General features: G+C 41.5%; 1 protein-coding gene across 3 annotated transcripts in view; it reads right to left on the bottom strand.

Annotated features, from left to right (window-relative positions):
* Positions 1–212: 212 nt before the first annotated feature.
* Positions 213–15,000, bottom strand: part of msi1b (musashi RNA binding protein 1b) — a 21,621-nt gene continuing 6,833 nt past the window's right edge. For 2 of the 3 annotated variants that reach the window (XM_046870739.1, XM_046870741.1), the window contains 11 exons: positions 11,428–11,469; positions 11,162–11,254; positions 8,911–8,959; positions 6,576–6,658; positions 6,331–6,448; positions 5,945–6,025; positions 5,174–5,230; positions 3,308–3,370; positions 3,051–3,205; positions 2,639–2,684; positions 213–2,549 (listed from right to left, as the gene is read on the bottom strand). In XM_046870739.1, the coding sequence (XP_046726695.1) occupies positions 2,643–2,684; positions 3,051–3,205; positions 3,308–3,370; positions 5,174–5,230; positions 5,945–6,025; positions 6,331–6,448; positions 6,576–6,658; positions 8,911–8,959; positions 11,162–11,254; positions 11,428–11,469 (783 nt within the window). In that variant the 3' untranslated portion in view covers positions 213–2,549; positions 2,639–2,642. The remainder of the gene's footprint in view (positions 2,550–2,638; positions 2,685–3,050; positions 3,206–3,307; positions 3,371–5,173; positions 5,231–5,944; positions 6,026–6,330; positions 6,449–6,575; positions 6,659–8,910; positions 8,960–11,161; positions 11,255–11,427; positions 11,470–15,000) is intronic. The other variant, XM_046870740.1, reaches the window with a different exon arrangement.

The raw sequence follows: 15,000 nt of genomic DNA on the forward strand, positions 1-15,000 counted from the left end.
CTTTGTTTTTGTATGAAGTTTTAAAGCAACACAAATTTATTATTAAAATTGTGTTACAGAGAAATGAGATGAGTGAGACAGTCGTCATCTACACCACAACCAACAGATACAACACATTGAGACAAACACACATATACACACACACACACACATATATACACACACACACACACACACACACACACACACACACACACACACACACACAGTTATTATATTGAAATAATTTATTAGGAATTTTTGAAATGTGTTTTGTTGACAGGAGACGTGTTGAACAGATCTGCATTTACTGGAAATCTTAAAAAAAAAACAAAAGACAATAAAAATCCCTCAGAAACTCTACGATTTTGTTTCATGGGGTTCAGAGGGAGCGAGTTTGAACAGTCGGCCATCTTCAACACACACACACACGCACACACACTAATGACAGGGTTTAGTGTTACAGTGAGAGTCATTACATTCACATTATAAATCACATCATCATCATCATCATCATCATCACACACACACACACACACACACACACACACACACACACACTTTTCCAGCATTATTAGTAGCCTCACACTCGATACACACCATAAACATGTACACGTTAAAAAAGTCCAAAACATTCAGTTTAAAGAGAACAGTGTGTTTCACACACACACACACACACACACACACACACACACACACACACACACACACACACACATCACAGATGTTTCCACAGTGAATCGATTTTGATCTCAACAAGATCCAAAAGAAGCATTTTAAATCCTTTACAAGACAAAAAAATCCTCAAATTTCATGAAAAATATTTCCCGGGTCATGTGACCACAGCTATCGAAATTTACCGAAATTTACCAAAATATACCGAAATATAGCAAAATATACCAAAATATACACCTCTCCGTGTTCCTCCGCTGCGTCGTCTCCCGTACAAAAATTAGCATCTGAAAAATGCTTCGTATCGAGCGGTCAGGACGAGGTCAGGCCGTCACCACGCTAATGCCACATGGCCTCCGCTAGCCAGCTAGCTAACAAGCAGCTAACTTGACAGAAAATGTTTGCGCTACATATTCTTTACAATCGATGCTAGCTAGGAAGCTAACCTGACAGGATTTATTAAAAAAATAAATGCTTCTCATCCTGCTAAGTACAGCTAGATAGCTAACATAACCTCAGCTAACCTGACAGGATTCCAGGAAGAAATTTTGCGGTACTTGATCATGACGAGCTAGCTTGTTCCAGAGTTAGCTCACCTAACAGGATTTTTTAAAATCACGTGTACAAAATCACCTTCAGTGCTAACTGTGGCTAGTATGCGAACATCTGAGAAAAATTTTATGTTACATGATCTTTACAGCTGATGCTAGCTAGCCAACTTCAGCTTCAGATCACCTGACAGGATTTTATTAATCACGTGTATAAACATTCCTCATCCTCACTGCTAACTGGGACATTAGCTAGCTAATTAGCACAACCGCAGCTAACCTAACAGGACTTCTGAAAGGAAGCCAGTTATACTTTGAACCTTTAATGCTAGCTAATTAACACCAGGTGTAAATATTTACATCTTAACTGCTAACATGGGCTAGCTAGCTAACATGCTATCAGCTAACTGGATAGGAGTTCTGAGAGGAATTTCAAGTCACATGATCATATTTTACATTTTTTACTGCTAAATAACACAAGACAGGAACCTGACAGGATTTCTGAGAGGAACTTTAAAGTTATTATCAATCATCTTTACTGCTAACAGATGCTAGTTAACATCAGCTAATGTTTGTGAAAGGATTAATCCACCTTGATAATGCGAGCTAACTATCTAGCCATCTGAAGTGTAATCTGAGAAGATTTAAAGATGTAAAAATTCACTGCTAATGCTAGCTAGCTGGATTTCTGAGAGGAATGGTGAGTTCTTAGTAGTGTGTTTCTTAATGTTTATAATACTCTGCTAGCAGTAGGAAATGACTGAAATGACTGAAATTTGTAGCTAGCGTGACAGAATTTGAGGGGAACGTTTTAAACGTTTGGACTGTTTATTGTTAATGCTAGCTAGCTGGCTAACATGCGCAAACCTGACAGGAATTCTGAAATGATTTTAGGCCGTAGACTTTATTAGCATTATTAGCATATAAAACTAGCGAGCAGCGAGCTCGGTATAAAAGTGTAAAGGATGAACGTGGCCACGCGCCTGCTCAGGACACGTGTTATTGCTCCCGTTAGCATTTTGACAATTAAAAAAAAAAAAAAAAAAGAGGCTACGATTGTAAACCTACAGCGTCTCAAGAGAGAAAAAAAACACAAACGACGACACGAAACGAACGGAAACAACATGTCGGTCAGGAAGGGAGAAAAAAACAACAGGAAGAATGAAAATATTTCAAAGATAAAAACGCAAAAGCTTTTCCTTCGAATCAGAAATAAAATATTTACATGTCCTTCTGTTAAGAGCGGGACACAGACAGTGTTAGTACAGGAAGTGATGTAAGAGAAACACAGGAAACACTAGTGTATTTGTTCTCCATGGAAGCGCGTGATTGGCTCGTCCATTCTTCTGCCTAAAAAAAAAAGACATTTTCAGTAATTTAGATTAGCGCTAAGTGATGCTAGATGGCAGAAGTGCTAACGCTTTACTGCTAATACTCACAGTTTCAGTGATAGCCGTTGGTGAACGCTGTAGCGATCAGAGGACCCTGAAATAAAAAAAACGAATAAACGACAGAAGAGGACTCAGGAACCGGCTGGACAGTGATAAAGGAGAAAATCCTATGATTTTGCTTCTTAATAATATTTTATTTATTTATTATTATTATTAATATTTAACATGTTCATTTGCTTTTTCCCATGAAATGTATAAGAGATAATTAGTTTTTAGTATAATTTAGAATAAAAAAATATAGATTAGGGTGATTAAAGTATGAATTTGTAAATAAAAACTCATTATAAATAAATTTGAGTATGAGCAGGTGGTGATGATGATGGTGGTGGTGATGTTGGTGATGATGATGGTGGTGATGGATGTTGGTGATGATGGTGAGAGATCAGACGTAACGTCTCACCCCGAGGCTGTGGCTGAAGCCGGTGCTGGGGGCGGGGCTTGCAGCGCTGATGTAACTGCTCACTGTGGATTCCTGGCTGGCTGTTCCGTAAAGCTCTGCCATTGGTCCAGGACTGCTGGTGCTCAGAAAGCCAGCAGAGCGAGAGGGGGCGGAGCCTGTGGACATCATTTACAGTAATAGATTATAACGATGTCCTGTCACAATTAATACACACATTTATTTTCTCCCTGAAGTGTTAAGACGGGAAAAGCTCTCACCTCGAACCACGGCTGCTGCGGCTGCTGCCGCCGCCATCGGGTTATACGCTGTCAGAGGGATAGCTAAACACACACACACACAAACACACACACACACACACACACACACCATCAAAACATGTCCATACAGTAAATACATGTAGAGTAACTTATACATTATTCAGTGTACAAATAATTAATCCAACACTGACAGTGTACATCCTGTTAGTGTCTCTGTAGTTTAGTGTATGTCCTGTTAGTGTACAGGGACACTAACATCGGGAACGCTGAACTACAGCGACACTAGCAGGACGCACAGTGAATTACAGCAACACTAACATAATAAGCACTGAACTACAGCGACACTAACATAACGAGCACTAAACTACAGCGACACTAACATAATGAGCGCTGAACTACAGCGACACTAACAGGACGCACAGTGAATTACAGCAACACTAACATAACGAACGCTGAACTACAGCGACACTAACAGGATGCACAGTGAATTACAGCGACACTAACATAACGAGTGCTGAACTACAGCGACACTAACAGGACGCACAGTGAATTACAGCAACACTAACATAACGAATGCTGAACTACAGCGACACTAACAGGACGCACAGTGAATTACAGCGACACTAACATAACGAGTGCTGAACTACAGCGACACTAACAGGACGCACAGTGAACTACAGCGACACTAACAGGACGCACTGTGAATTACAGCAACACTAACATAACGAACGCTGAACTACAGCGACACTAACAGGACGCACAGTGAACTACAGCGACACTAACAGGACACACTGTGAATTACAGCAACACTAACATAACGAACGCTGAACTACAGCGACACTAATAGGACGCACAGTGAACTACAGCGACACTAACAGGACGCACTGTGAATTACAGCAACACTAACATAACGCTGAACTACAGCGACACTAACAGGACGCACAGTGAACTACAGTGACACTAACAGGAAATTTGCTGAAATATAACGACACTAACAGGACGCACAGTGAACTACAGTGATACTAACAGAACATTTACTGAACTACAGCGACACTAACAGAACATATACTGAACTACAGCGACACTAACAGGACGCACAGTGAACTACAGCGACACCAACAGGACGCACTGTGAATTACAGCAACACTAAAATAACGACGCTGAACTACAGCGACACTAACAGGACGCACAGTGAACTACAGCGACACTAACAGGACACACTGTGAATTACAGCAACACTAACATAACGAACGCTGAACTACAGCGACACTAATAGGACGCACAGTGAACTACAGCGACACTAACAGGACGCACTGTGAATTACAGCAACACTAACATAACGAACGCTGAACTACAGCGACACTAACAGGACGCACAGTGAACTACAGTGACACTAACAGGAAATTTGCTGAAATATAACGACACTAACAGGACGCACAGTGAACTACAGTGATACTAACAGAACATTTACTGAACTACAGCGACACTAACAGAACATATACTGAACTACAGCGACACTAACAGGACGCACAGTGAACTACAGCGACACCAACAGGACGCACTGTGAATTACAGCAACACTAAAATAACGAACGCTGAACTACAGCGACACTAACAGGATGCACAGTGAACTACAGCGACACTAACAGAACATATACTGAACTGCAGTGACACTAACAGGAAATTTGCTGAAATATAACGACACTAACAAGACGTACACTGAACAGGATGAAATCAGAGTGACATAGCCTTCACTGTACAGTTATTCAGTCCAGAAAGCAGTGTGTGTGTGTGTGTGTGTGTGTGTGTGTGTGTGTGTGTGTGTGTGTGTGTGTTTTCTGCTTGTAAAGCTCAGGGAGGCACTAACCTGTAAGTTCGGGAGGGTGGGGTGAAGTCAGGAGGGGGGTCCTCTCTAAGTGGAATTCTAGAACAGAAACACACAAAGCGGTTTAAACACACACACGCTCTCTCACACACACACACACACACACACACACACACACACACACACACACACACACACACACAAAGCGCTACAGGTCGGTGTGGGTATCTACACACTATCGCACTGCATTAGTAGGTTGATTACAGGTGTGATAAACACACACACACACACACACACACACACACACACACACAAACACTGAGATTTACAAGCAGCCATCTAACTCTGTGTTTGTTTGTTTGTGTGTATACGTGTGTGTGTGTGTGTGTGTGTGTGTACTGTTACAGTCTCTATTATTAAAAACAACATTTTATATAACATTTGTATTTTTCTTATTAAATATACATGTATTTCCTATAAGTTGTAAAAACAAATAATTTATAATATAATTTCTAAATAAATAAATAAATACATTATGTTTTAAATCCAATATAAATAATTAATCAATGATTATAACAATATTTGTGGTAATTTTTTAAAATTATTAATGCAACAATACATTTATGTTACATAATATTATATAATATTATAATTACTAATGTTATTCAGTAACTATTTAATATTATATTGCTTGTCACAGTTATAGGATTATTAAAAGCTAAATATTAAAGCTAAATAAAAGAATAATTAAATATCAGAAAGAGTGAAATAAAAAAAAGATGTATTAAACTCTAATATGTGAATAAATCTTACCTGGGAACTGATATGTGTATCCGGGAGTGATAGAGGTGTAACTGCGGCCAGTGTACGTTGCTGCCTGGAAGCCTGGATAACCTGAGAGAAAGAATATTAAAACAGAATATTAAAACACGTAAATAAGAATCAGATTTCTTCTCATATACTGTAATTCGGCTGAATGACCAGCAGAGGGAGGCAGATATCTGTCAGAGTGAGTGAGAGAGTTAATGAGGATGTATATATGCGCGCGCGTGTGTCTGTGTGTGTGTGTGTGTGTGTGTGTGTGTGTGTGTGTGTGTGTGTGTGTGCGTGTATCATGTAAGAGAGATACACCACTCTACTCAGTTTCACTGTGTAAGGAAATGTGTAGATTAGCCGAGAGAAATCAGAGTTAAAATTACCCAGCATGCCGATCCCCAGCATGAAGGCGTCCATGCCATAGGGCATGACCCTCGCTCGTCCCCTGGAGGAGCCGGCCGGTGACATCACTTCCTTAGGCTGAGCCTTTTTACACTCCACCTGCGGTCAGCGGGAACACAGGCGGTCGGGAACAAAAGAAGCTTAATAACAATAGGTTTGGGACACGCCCTATCGTCATGGAGACAATGGAGAGAACCAGAAGAACCAGTGTGAAGAGAACCCTTACCATTTTATTGTTGATCTCGTGGAAGTGGATCTCACACACCTTTTCCACCAAGTCCTCGTTCTCGAACGTCACAAAGCCGAAACCTGGAGACACGGGCGCCATGAGGGGTGGAGCCATGGGGATTAATACCAGAGTTAATTAATACCAGAGACGTACAAATCATAATATAAACAACACAAACCCCCAAAATAAAATCATAAAATGTATAACAATATATTGGTTTTAATGTATTATTAATTAAACACTAGACATTAAAGAGTTAAATAACTTACATTATTCAGATTTAAATTACATTATAATATATTATTACATAATAATGCTAGAAATGTTTTGAGTGTGTCTTTGGGGTTCAGACAGCGGTTGGGTGTGGGGTTGTTTGTGGGGATCAAAGAGAGGTTGAGTGTGGGGTTGTTTGTGTGGATCAAAGAGAGGTTGAGTGTGGGGTTGTTTGTGGGGATCAAAGAGAGGTTGAGTGTGGGGTTGTTTGTGGGGATCAAAGAGAGGTTGAGTGTGGGGTTGTTTGTGTGGATCAAAGAGAGGTTGAGTGTGGGGTTGTTTGTGGGGATCAAGAGAGGTTGAGTGTGGGGTTGTTTGTGGATCAAAGAGAGGTTGAGTGTGGGGTTGTTTGTGTGGATCAAAGAGAGGTTGAGTGTGGGGTTGTTTGTGGGGATCAAAGAGAGGTTGTGTGTGGGGTTGTTTGTGGGGATCAAAGAGAGTTGAGTGTGGGGTTGTTTGTGTGGATCAAAGAGAGGTTGAGTGTGGGGTTGTTTGTGGGGATCAAGAGAGGTTGAGTGTGGGGTTGTTTGTGGGGATCAAAGAGAGGTTGAGTGGGGGTTGTTTGTGTGGATCAAAGAGAGGTTGAGTGTGGGGTTGTTTGTGGGGATCAAAGAGAGGTTGAGTGTGGGGTTGTTTGTGGGGATCAAAGAGAGGTTGGGTGTGGGGTTGTTTGTGTGGATCAAAGAGAGGTTGAGTGTGGGGTTGTTTGTGTGGATCAAGAGAGGTTGAGTGTGGGGTTGTTTGTGGGGATCAAAGAGAGGTTGTGTGTGGGGTTGTTTGTGGGGATCAAAGAGAGGTTGAGTGTGGGGTTGTTGTGTGGATCAAAGAGAGGTTGAGTGTGGGGTTGTTTGTGGGGATCAAGAGAGGTTGAGTGGGGGTTGTTTGTGTGGATCAAAGAGAGGTTGAGTGGGGGTTGTTTGTGGGGATCAAGAGAGGTTGGGTGTGGGGTTGTTTGTGTGGATCAAAGAGAGGTTGAGTGTGGGGTTGTTGTGTGGATCAAAGAGAGGTTGAGTGGGGGTTGTTTGTGGGGATCAAGAGAGGTTGTGTGTGGGGTTGTTTGTGGGGATCAAAGAGAGGTTGAGTGTGGGGTTGTTTGTGGATCAAAGAGAGGTTGAGTGTGGGGTTGTTTGTGTGGATCAAAGAGAGGTTGAGTGTGGGGTTGTTTGTGGGGATCAAAGAGAGGTTGAGTGTGGGGTTGTTTGTGTGGATGGTGATAGTCAGGGGTTAGTAATGGTGATAGTCAGGGGTTAGTAATGGTGATAGTCAGGGGTTAGTAATGGTGATAGTCAGGGGTTAGTGAGGTGTTAGTAAAAGATTAGTGAGGGGTTAGTAAAGGGTAAGTGCGAATAGTAAGTGGTTATTGAGAGGAAGGTAAGGGATTGGTGAGTGTTAGTAAAGGGTTTAGTAAAGGGTTTGTGAGGGATAGTAAGGGTCTTTTCTGGGGGGTAGGAGGGTGTTAGTAAGGGGTTTGTATGGGGTTAGTAAGGGGTTTGTGGGGGTGTTAGTAGGGGTTAGTGAGAGTGTTAGTAAGGGGTTTGTGGGGGTGTTAGTAGGGGTTTGTGTGAAGGTTGGTAAGGGGTTTTGGGGAGGGGTAGTTATGCTGTTAGTAGGGGTTTGTGAGAAGGTTGGTAAGGGGTTTTGGGGAGGGGTAGTTATGCTGTTAGTGGGGTTTGTGAGAAGGTTGGTAAAGGGTTAGTTAAGCAGATGACCCAGACAAGGATCAGAAAAATCGAATCGATCAGCTGAGAGAACAGAGCGAGTCTGAGCGCTTAATAAGGATTTAACCTCCAAATCTCTCAACGATTATCTAAACCACTAATTACCTCCCTCCTGACTCCCTCAACTTCCCTTACCCACCTACCCCCTCCCAGCAGTGCTGAAAGAGACGAGGAGAGAGAGAGAGAGAGAGGGGCGGAGATGGAGAGAGAGAGAGAGAGAGAGAGAGAGAGAGAGAGAGAGAGAGAGAGAGGGGCGGAGATGGAGAGAGACAGAGAGAGGGGCGGAGATGGAGAGAGAGAGAGAGAGGGGCGGAGATGAAGAGAGAGAGGGAGAGACTCACCCCTGTGTCTGTTGGTGGTTTTATCGAACATTAACATGGCGTCGTCCACCTGCAGGAAACACACACACACACACACACACACACACACACACACACACATGTTTATATTATTAACACATCTGTGTGTGTGTGTGTGTGTGTGTGTGTGTGTGTGTGTATGTATTAGAGTGAGAGAGGAAACACTAAAAAAAGAGAAATAAATCTTGAAAACACCCCATATGTTCTGTGAGCATGGGTAGTGTCCCAAATCGCACACTAGTGCATTATGTAGTGTGATACATTCAAAATCAAAATGTACAGAAATAAAATGAGAAATAGGACAAAAATAGGGCACTTACACACACAAACTCTCTCTCTCTTGCACACACACACACACACACACAAACACACACACACACACACACACATTGTGCTGGTTCTTCATCGTAATAAGATCACAATCGAGTTGCCAAACTCACGACTTCACACGCAGATACAGTTCCAGTCAGTGTGTGTGTGTGTGTGTGTGTGTGTGTGTGTGTGTGTGTGTGATACTTTAGAAGTTGCACAATGTGTGAGTGCTGTATAAAGTGTGTATTTATAACTAACACACAACCAAAACCTAAAGGCTGAGGGTCAGAATATTGTAACAAAGACCTGCAGCTGTATTTCATTTAGCAGCAAATTCCCTACGTAGGCTACATCTTTAACAGTTACTACCGGACTGGAAGTTTTCAGTGTCTGCTTGTTCTCTCTCTCTCTCTCTCTCTCTCTCTCTCTCTCTCTCTCTCTCTCTCTCTCTCTCTCTCTCTCTCTCTCTCTATCTCTTTCGATTCCCCAGTCCAAGGCAGTTGAAATGCACAAAGTGTTTATTGGGGCAAACTAATCTGCTCTTCATCTCTCTCTCTCTCTCTCTCTCTCTCTCTCTCTCTCTATCTCTCTCTCTCTCTCCCCCCTTCTGCCTCTCTGCATTCCATCTGAAGCTGAAGAATGACAGAATAAACTTTAGTGAACGAGTGAAAGCTCTGGATTTCGCCTGTTTTGAAGAGACACCAGCTTTGTTGGATGCCTAATGAGTGCACACACACACACACACACACACACACACACACACATAACAAAACCTCTCAGCCACTGAATGACTCAGGGACAATAGGAGGGCTGGTCGCCGTGGTAACGGGGCAGTAGGGGGGTGCAAGGGGGGGCAACAGCAGCTGCTCCATCAGATTAATTCACATTCAAGGGCTGCAGACCCTCCCTCTTACCCCCATACACACACACACACACACACACACACACACACACACACTCAAAGTCAAACACTGCCCCAACATCTCACACACCTGTCTCACCCTCTCCATCTTCATCTTCTCTTTCTCTTTATACAGTTCTTCTTCATTTTCTCAATGATCTTCTATAACTCACCCTGACAACTCACCCGTCTCACTCTCTCATCTGTCTCACTCTCTCACCTGTCTCACTCTATCACCCGTCTCACTCTATCACCTGACTCACCCTCTCACCCGTCTCACTCTCTCACCTGTCTCACTCTCTCACCAGTCTCACTCTCTCACCCGTCTCACTCACTCACACGTCTCACTCTCTCACCTGTTTCACTCTCTCACCCGTCTCACTCTCTCATCTGTCTCACTCACTCACACGTCTCACTCTCTCACCTGTTTTACTCTCTTACCATCTCACCTGTCTCACTCTCTCACCTGTTTTACTCTCTTACCATCTCACCTGTCTCACTCTCTCACCTGTTTCACTCTCTCACCGATCTCCTTCTTTAACCCTCTCACCTGTCTCACTCTATCACTCATTTCATTCTCTCCCCCATCTCACCTGTCTCACTGCCTCACTCTCTGTCCCACTCTCTTACCTGTCTCACTCTGTTCCACATTCTCACTCTCTGTTACACTGTTTCACTCTCTCACTCCAAGTCGTATCTGTCTCACTCTCTCGCCCTCTCACCTGTCTCATAATAATAATAATCATAATAACAGCAATAATGCTTTAAACATAATTTAGAGAATATTTAATAAATATTTAAAAACCGAACAGGAGATTTAACGTGCGGTTCAGCTGGAGATTAGTGTATTCATTTTATAAAAATATAAAAATAACGGCGGTGATCCTTCACATTTATTTGTTTGTTTATTTGTTTTTTTGTGCTTGGTGACGGATTTCATCGCTATAGCAACAGTAACATTTGTATCTGAGTTTTTCTATAAGAAGGTGAAGTCTGGTGCTCTTTCTCTTCCTCACTCACCTTCCCAAACTGGTCGAAGTACTGCTTCACGTCATCGATGGTGGTGTTCACCGACAATCCGCCCACAAAGATCTTCTTTGTCCTCGTTACCAGCTAGAGAAAAAAACAAACACACATGAGGGAATGTGAGGGAGCGCTAACCAGAAATTCCGACATCACCAGCAGAAAATGGGAACATCTCTGTAATCCCAGGTTCCCCGTACACTCCCTGAAGTGTGCACTACTTAGCAAGGGCACTTATTTTTGCACAGATGGAATGAACTCACCTTAGGCTGTGCGCGGCGAGGGAACGCCACCTTCGGATCGATCTGAAGTAAGAGCGGAGAGAAAAAAACAAACAAACACACAATTAGCGAAACGGGATCGTTGACATCATTCCTCACTCCTCACTGCTTTACTTCAGAAGCTTCAGCGTTGTCATGAGTTTACATTAAAAACATACAAAAACAAGCGAAGTCATGTAGATGATGAACTAGCTCACAGTGAGGTGCTATTGGAACAAGCTAGTTAGTAAAATTTTAAACGCTAACAGCGGACTAGCATGCTAACATGCTAGTTTATTAAAATAGACCTGCGATACTAAACAATGTAGCAAAGAGCACTAAACTAGCTCGCTACGATCTTTTGCTAACTAGCAAACAGCTCCCTATTACACACACACTGTGGAATATTCATTAGTCATGTGGGACGTAACCCAACGCAGGTGTGTGATTGGTTGTTGGTTCTGATGACATCATCACACTCAGCATACAAATTTTCACAACCTCAGTGTGAAAAACCAAGAAAAAAGAAATCAAGAGAAAAGAGATCAGAAGAAAATGAGAAATAAATAAACACAAACAATAGCATATTGTTAAAAGTGAGAGAGTAGGTGAGAGAGTGAGAGAGAAAATAAACAACACAACAAAAGTTTTCTCTTTTGTCACAACAGAAATCACTCTGATCTGAATCTCTAAAACATGCAGATAAACTCATTTCACTTCATACTACAGTGTTACATCTCTTTATTCTCTGACCTCAGAGTAGATTTACATGTATTTTTTATATTCGTTTAAACTGTATTTTATTTAGAGAGAGAGAGAGAGAGAGAGAGAGAGAGAGAGAGAGAGAGAGAGAGTGAGAGAGAGGGACAGGTGGTAAGTGATGTAGAAAGATAGAAAAGCAAAAAAAGGAGAAGCAGATAGAGTTTATAAATGAAAGTGAAAAAGAGAGAAAGGAGTGAAAGATGAGGGAGAGAACACAAAAAAACAACCAAGTGAAAGAGCGAGGGAGAGCGTGAGGGAAAGAGAGAGCGAGGGAGAGTTTCTGTGTGAACAGACGAGGACAAAGAGGACGAGGAGTAGAAAAGTTCTCTGGTTACCAGGAGAGAAGAAAGACGAGGAGAAAGAAATGAGAGAGAGAGAGAGAGAGAGAGAGAGAGAGAGAGAGAGAGAGAGAGCGGTGGGACTCTGGGGCTGCCAGTCCCATCTGTCACTGAGTGGAGAAGAGGGTCACACACACACACACACACACACACACACACACACACACACCTCGCATAATAATGCAGCATAAAGAAGAAAAAGAAAGAAAGAAAGAGGAAGAGAGAAACCCGGAGGAACCCCCACACACACACACACTCTAATACATATACATACACACACACACACACTCTAGTACACACACAAACACACACAAACACACACACACACACACACACACACACACACTAACAGAAAGTCAGTAATCTTCTATTTGTTTCTTTTTCCTCCTATTTTTCTTTGCTAACACTTCAGCACTACGAGGCTAATGCTAGTCAGCAGCGACCTTACCAAAGTAAAAACTGTCACAAAAACTAACTAGTGTGTTAACATTAGCCTGAAGGTTTTTCCTTGAAAAGTGACAGAAAAGTCCATAAAATCCGACTTCACTGAGCTGTGAATACGCTAACCCTGCTAATAGTCTGTCACAAAATCTAGCTAGCGTACATGTTTTCATTAGCTAGCTTGGGAAAAGTTTTGAGGTTGAATATATCAACCTAGCTAGCAAGAATATTGATAAAACAAGATCATACTAAAATGAAGCTAGCTGACTTGCTAACGATCTTGTGTCTGTAAAACAAATAATAAGCATAAACAATTTCCGGAAACATTTTCAATGCTGCCTTTTTCAGTAATCGCTTCCAACATTTTTTTAGCTTAAATGCTTCAGTAAGGGGCGGAGCTTATGTTCAATCATCAATACAATCACATGACATCATCACATTACCCTAACATTCCCTAGCATAATTAGCAAATCTCTGGCTAGCACCTTTTATCTTATTAGCTTCTGTTAGTGTAGCTAACTAGTTAGTGGTGCAGTTTTCGATCTCTGACTAGCTTTGCTACTATAGCTATGTTTATTTGTTTGATTATAATTCAAGTACAGGATGAGTGGTGATGTCACATGATTGAAATTGTGATTGGCTGATTTATTTTGACTTAAGCTCCACCCTTCAAACAGACTAGCATAGTATTTCAGACACAAACCATCTAATTAGTCAATCAAGACCAAGATGCTATGGTAATTACAAACATGCTAAATATTTATAATATTCTAAATGAGTTCTGAAGTCCAGAAAAGTCAGGCATTACTTATTTTTTTAAATCTGTTATCTCAAGATTGAATCTCGATTGAAAACTCCAGCTAGGTATCTAAAGATACTTCTCTCATTAGACTAGCAAGATGTTAATTTTTATGCTAGTTATGTAGTTATAGCTACATTGTTCAGACACATTCACATAGCCTCACTCTTAAATATTTTTAATAAAACTTCTCAGTAATTAGCTTTGCAGTAGAATTTTGGCCAAAGGTTCAAATGCTAATTATACACCTATTCATTTAGCTTTACAGATAAACATGTGAGAAGAAAATATGGCTAATATTCCTTTGCTAGGATGTAAGCATGAATCACAGAAAAGCTGATAAAGCTACATTATCTAGCATTTTTCGATAACTCTGAGGTGATTTTATTAGCATATGACACCCAAACTCGATTTTCTGAGAAAAAAGATTTAAAAATGGCAGATCATGTAACTTTTTCTGCTTTATCAAGAATCTAGCAAACATCCCACCGCAATTCAGCAACATTTTATTTGCACTTTTATTTAAAGTTTTACAGGAAACTTCAAAAAGCTGTAAGAAGTGAATGGACATTTTTGTCTAAACTATGCTAAGAGTTATGCTAGCTTCATTATGAAGCTGATAAAGCTACATTATTTAGAGTTTTTTCGAGAACTTTATTAGGTCACAACATCCAGACCTTTTTTCTGAGGAGGGAAAAAGACCAAGAACTTGAGATAACAGATGAAAAAGTAGAAAGCACAGTGCGAATGCGCGTCCTGTCTGGACTTGTGTAATATTAGTCTAGAAACTTCTCTAGTTGAGCACTAGGTATCCAGGGCTACTCTACATCATGCTGTACTGTGGTTAAAGGGCAAGAAGATGGTAAAGGCAGCTAGTAGATTAGTCTCAAGTCTTCAGAGCCAAGCTACGCTAAAAGAGCTAGCACCACCCAACACTACGATCACCACGGCTCCGTCCCAAACCAGCAATCTCTTCTACAGAACAGAGTGAAGATGCTAGGCTAAGTCCGCTCTGAGCAAATCGGACGCTACGGTTTTAGGACTAAAGTTTCTAATCTAGGCTGGACATAATCACCTCGAGTCACGCCCGGAATCCCAACACTCCTGTACACACACACACACACACACACACACACACACACACACATGGATAAACAACAATCAACGCACAGCAGGTGACACACAACTGGAGAAAAACACGCAACAAATTTAACCCAGAAATATAATTAATTTAAA

The sequence above is a fragment of the Silurus meridionalis genome, chromosome 17 (assembly GCF_014805685.1).
Source record: "Silurus meridionalis isolate SWU-2019-XX chromosome 17, ASM1480568v1, whole genome shotgun sequence".
In the NCBI taxonomy this organism is placed as follows: domain Eukaryota; kingdom Metazoa; phylum Chordata; class Actinopteri; order Siluriformes; family Siluridae; genus Silurus; species Silurus meridionalis.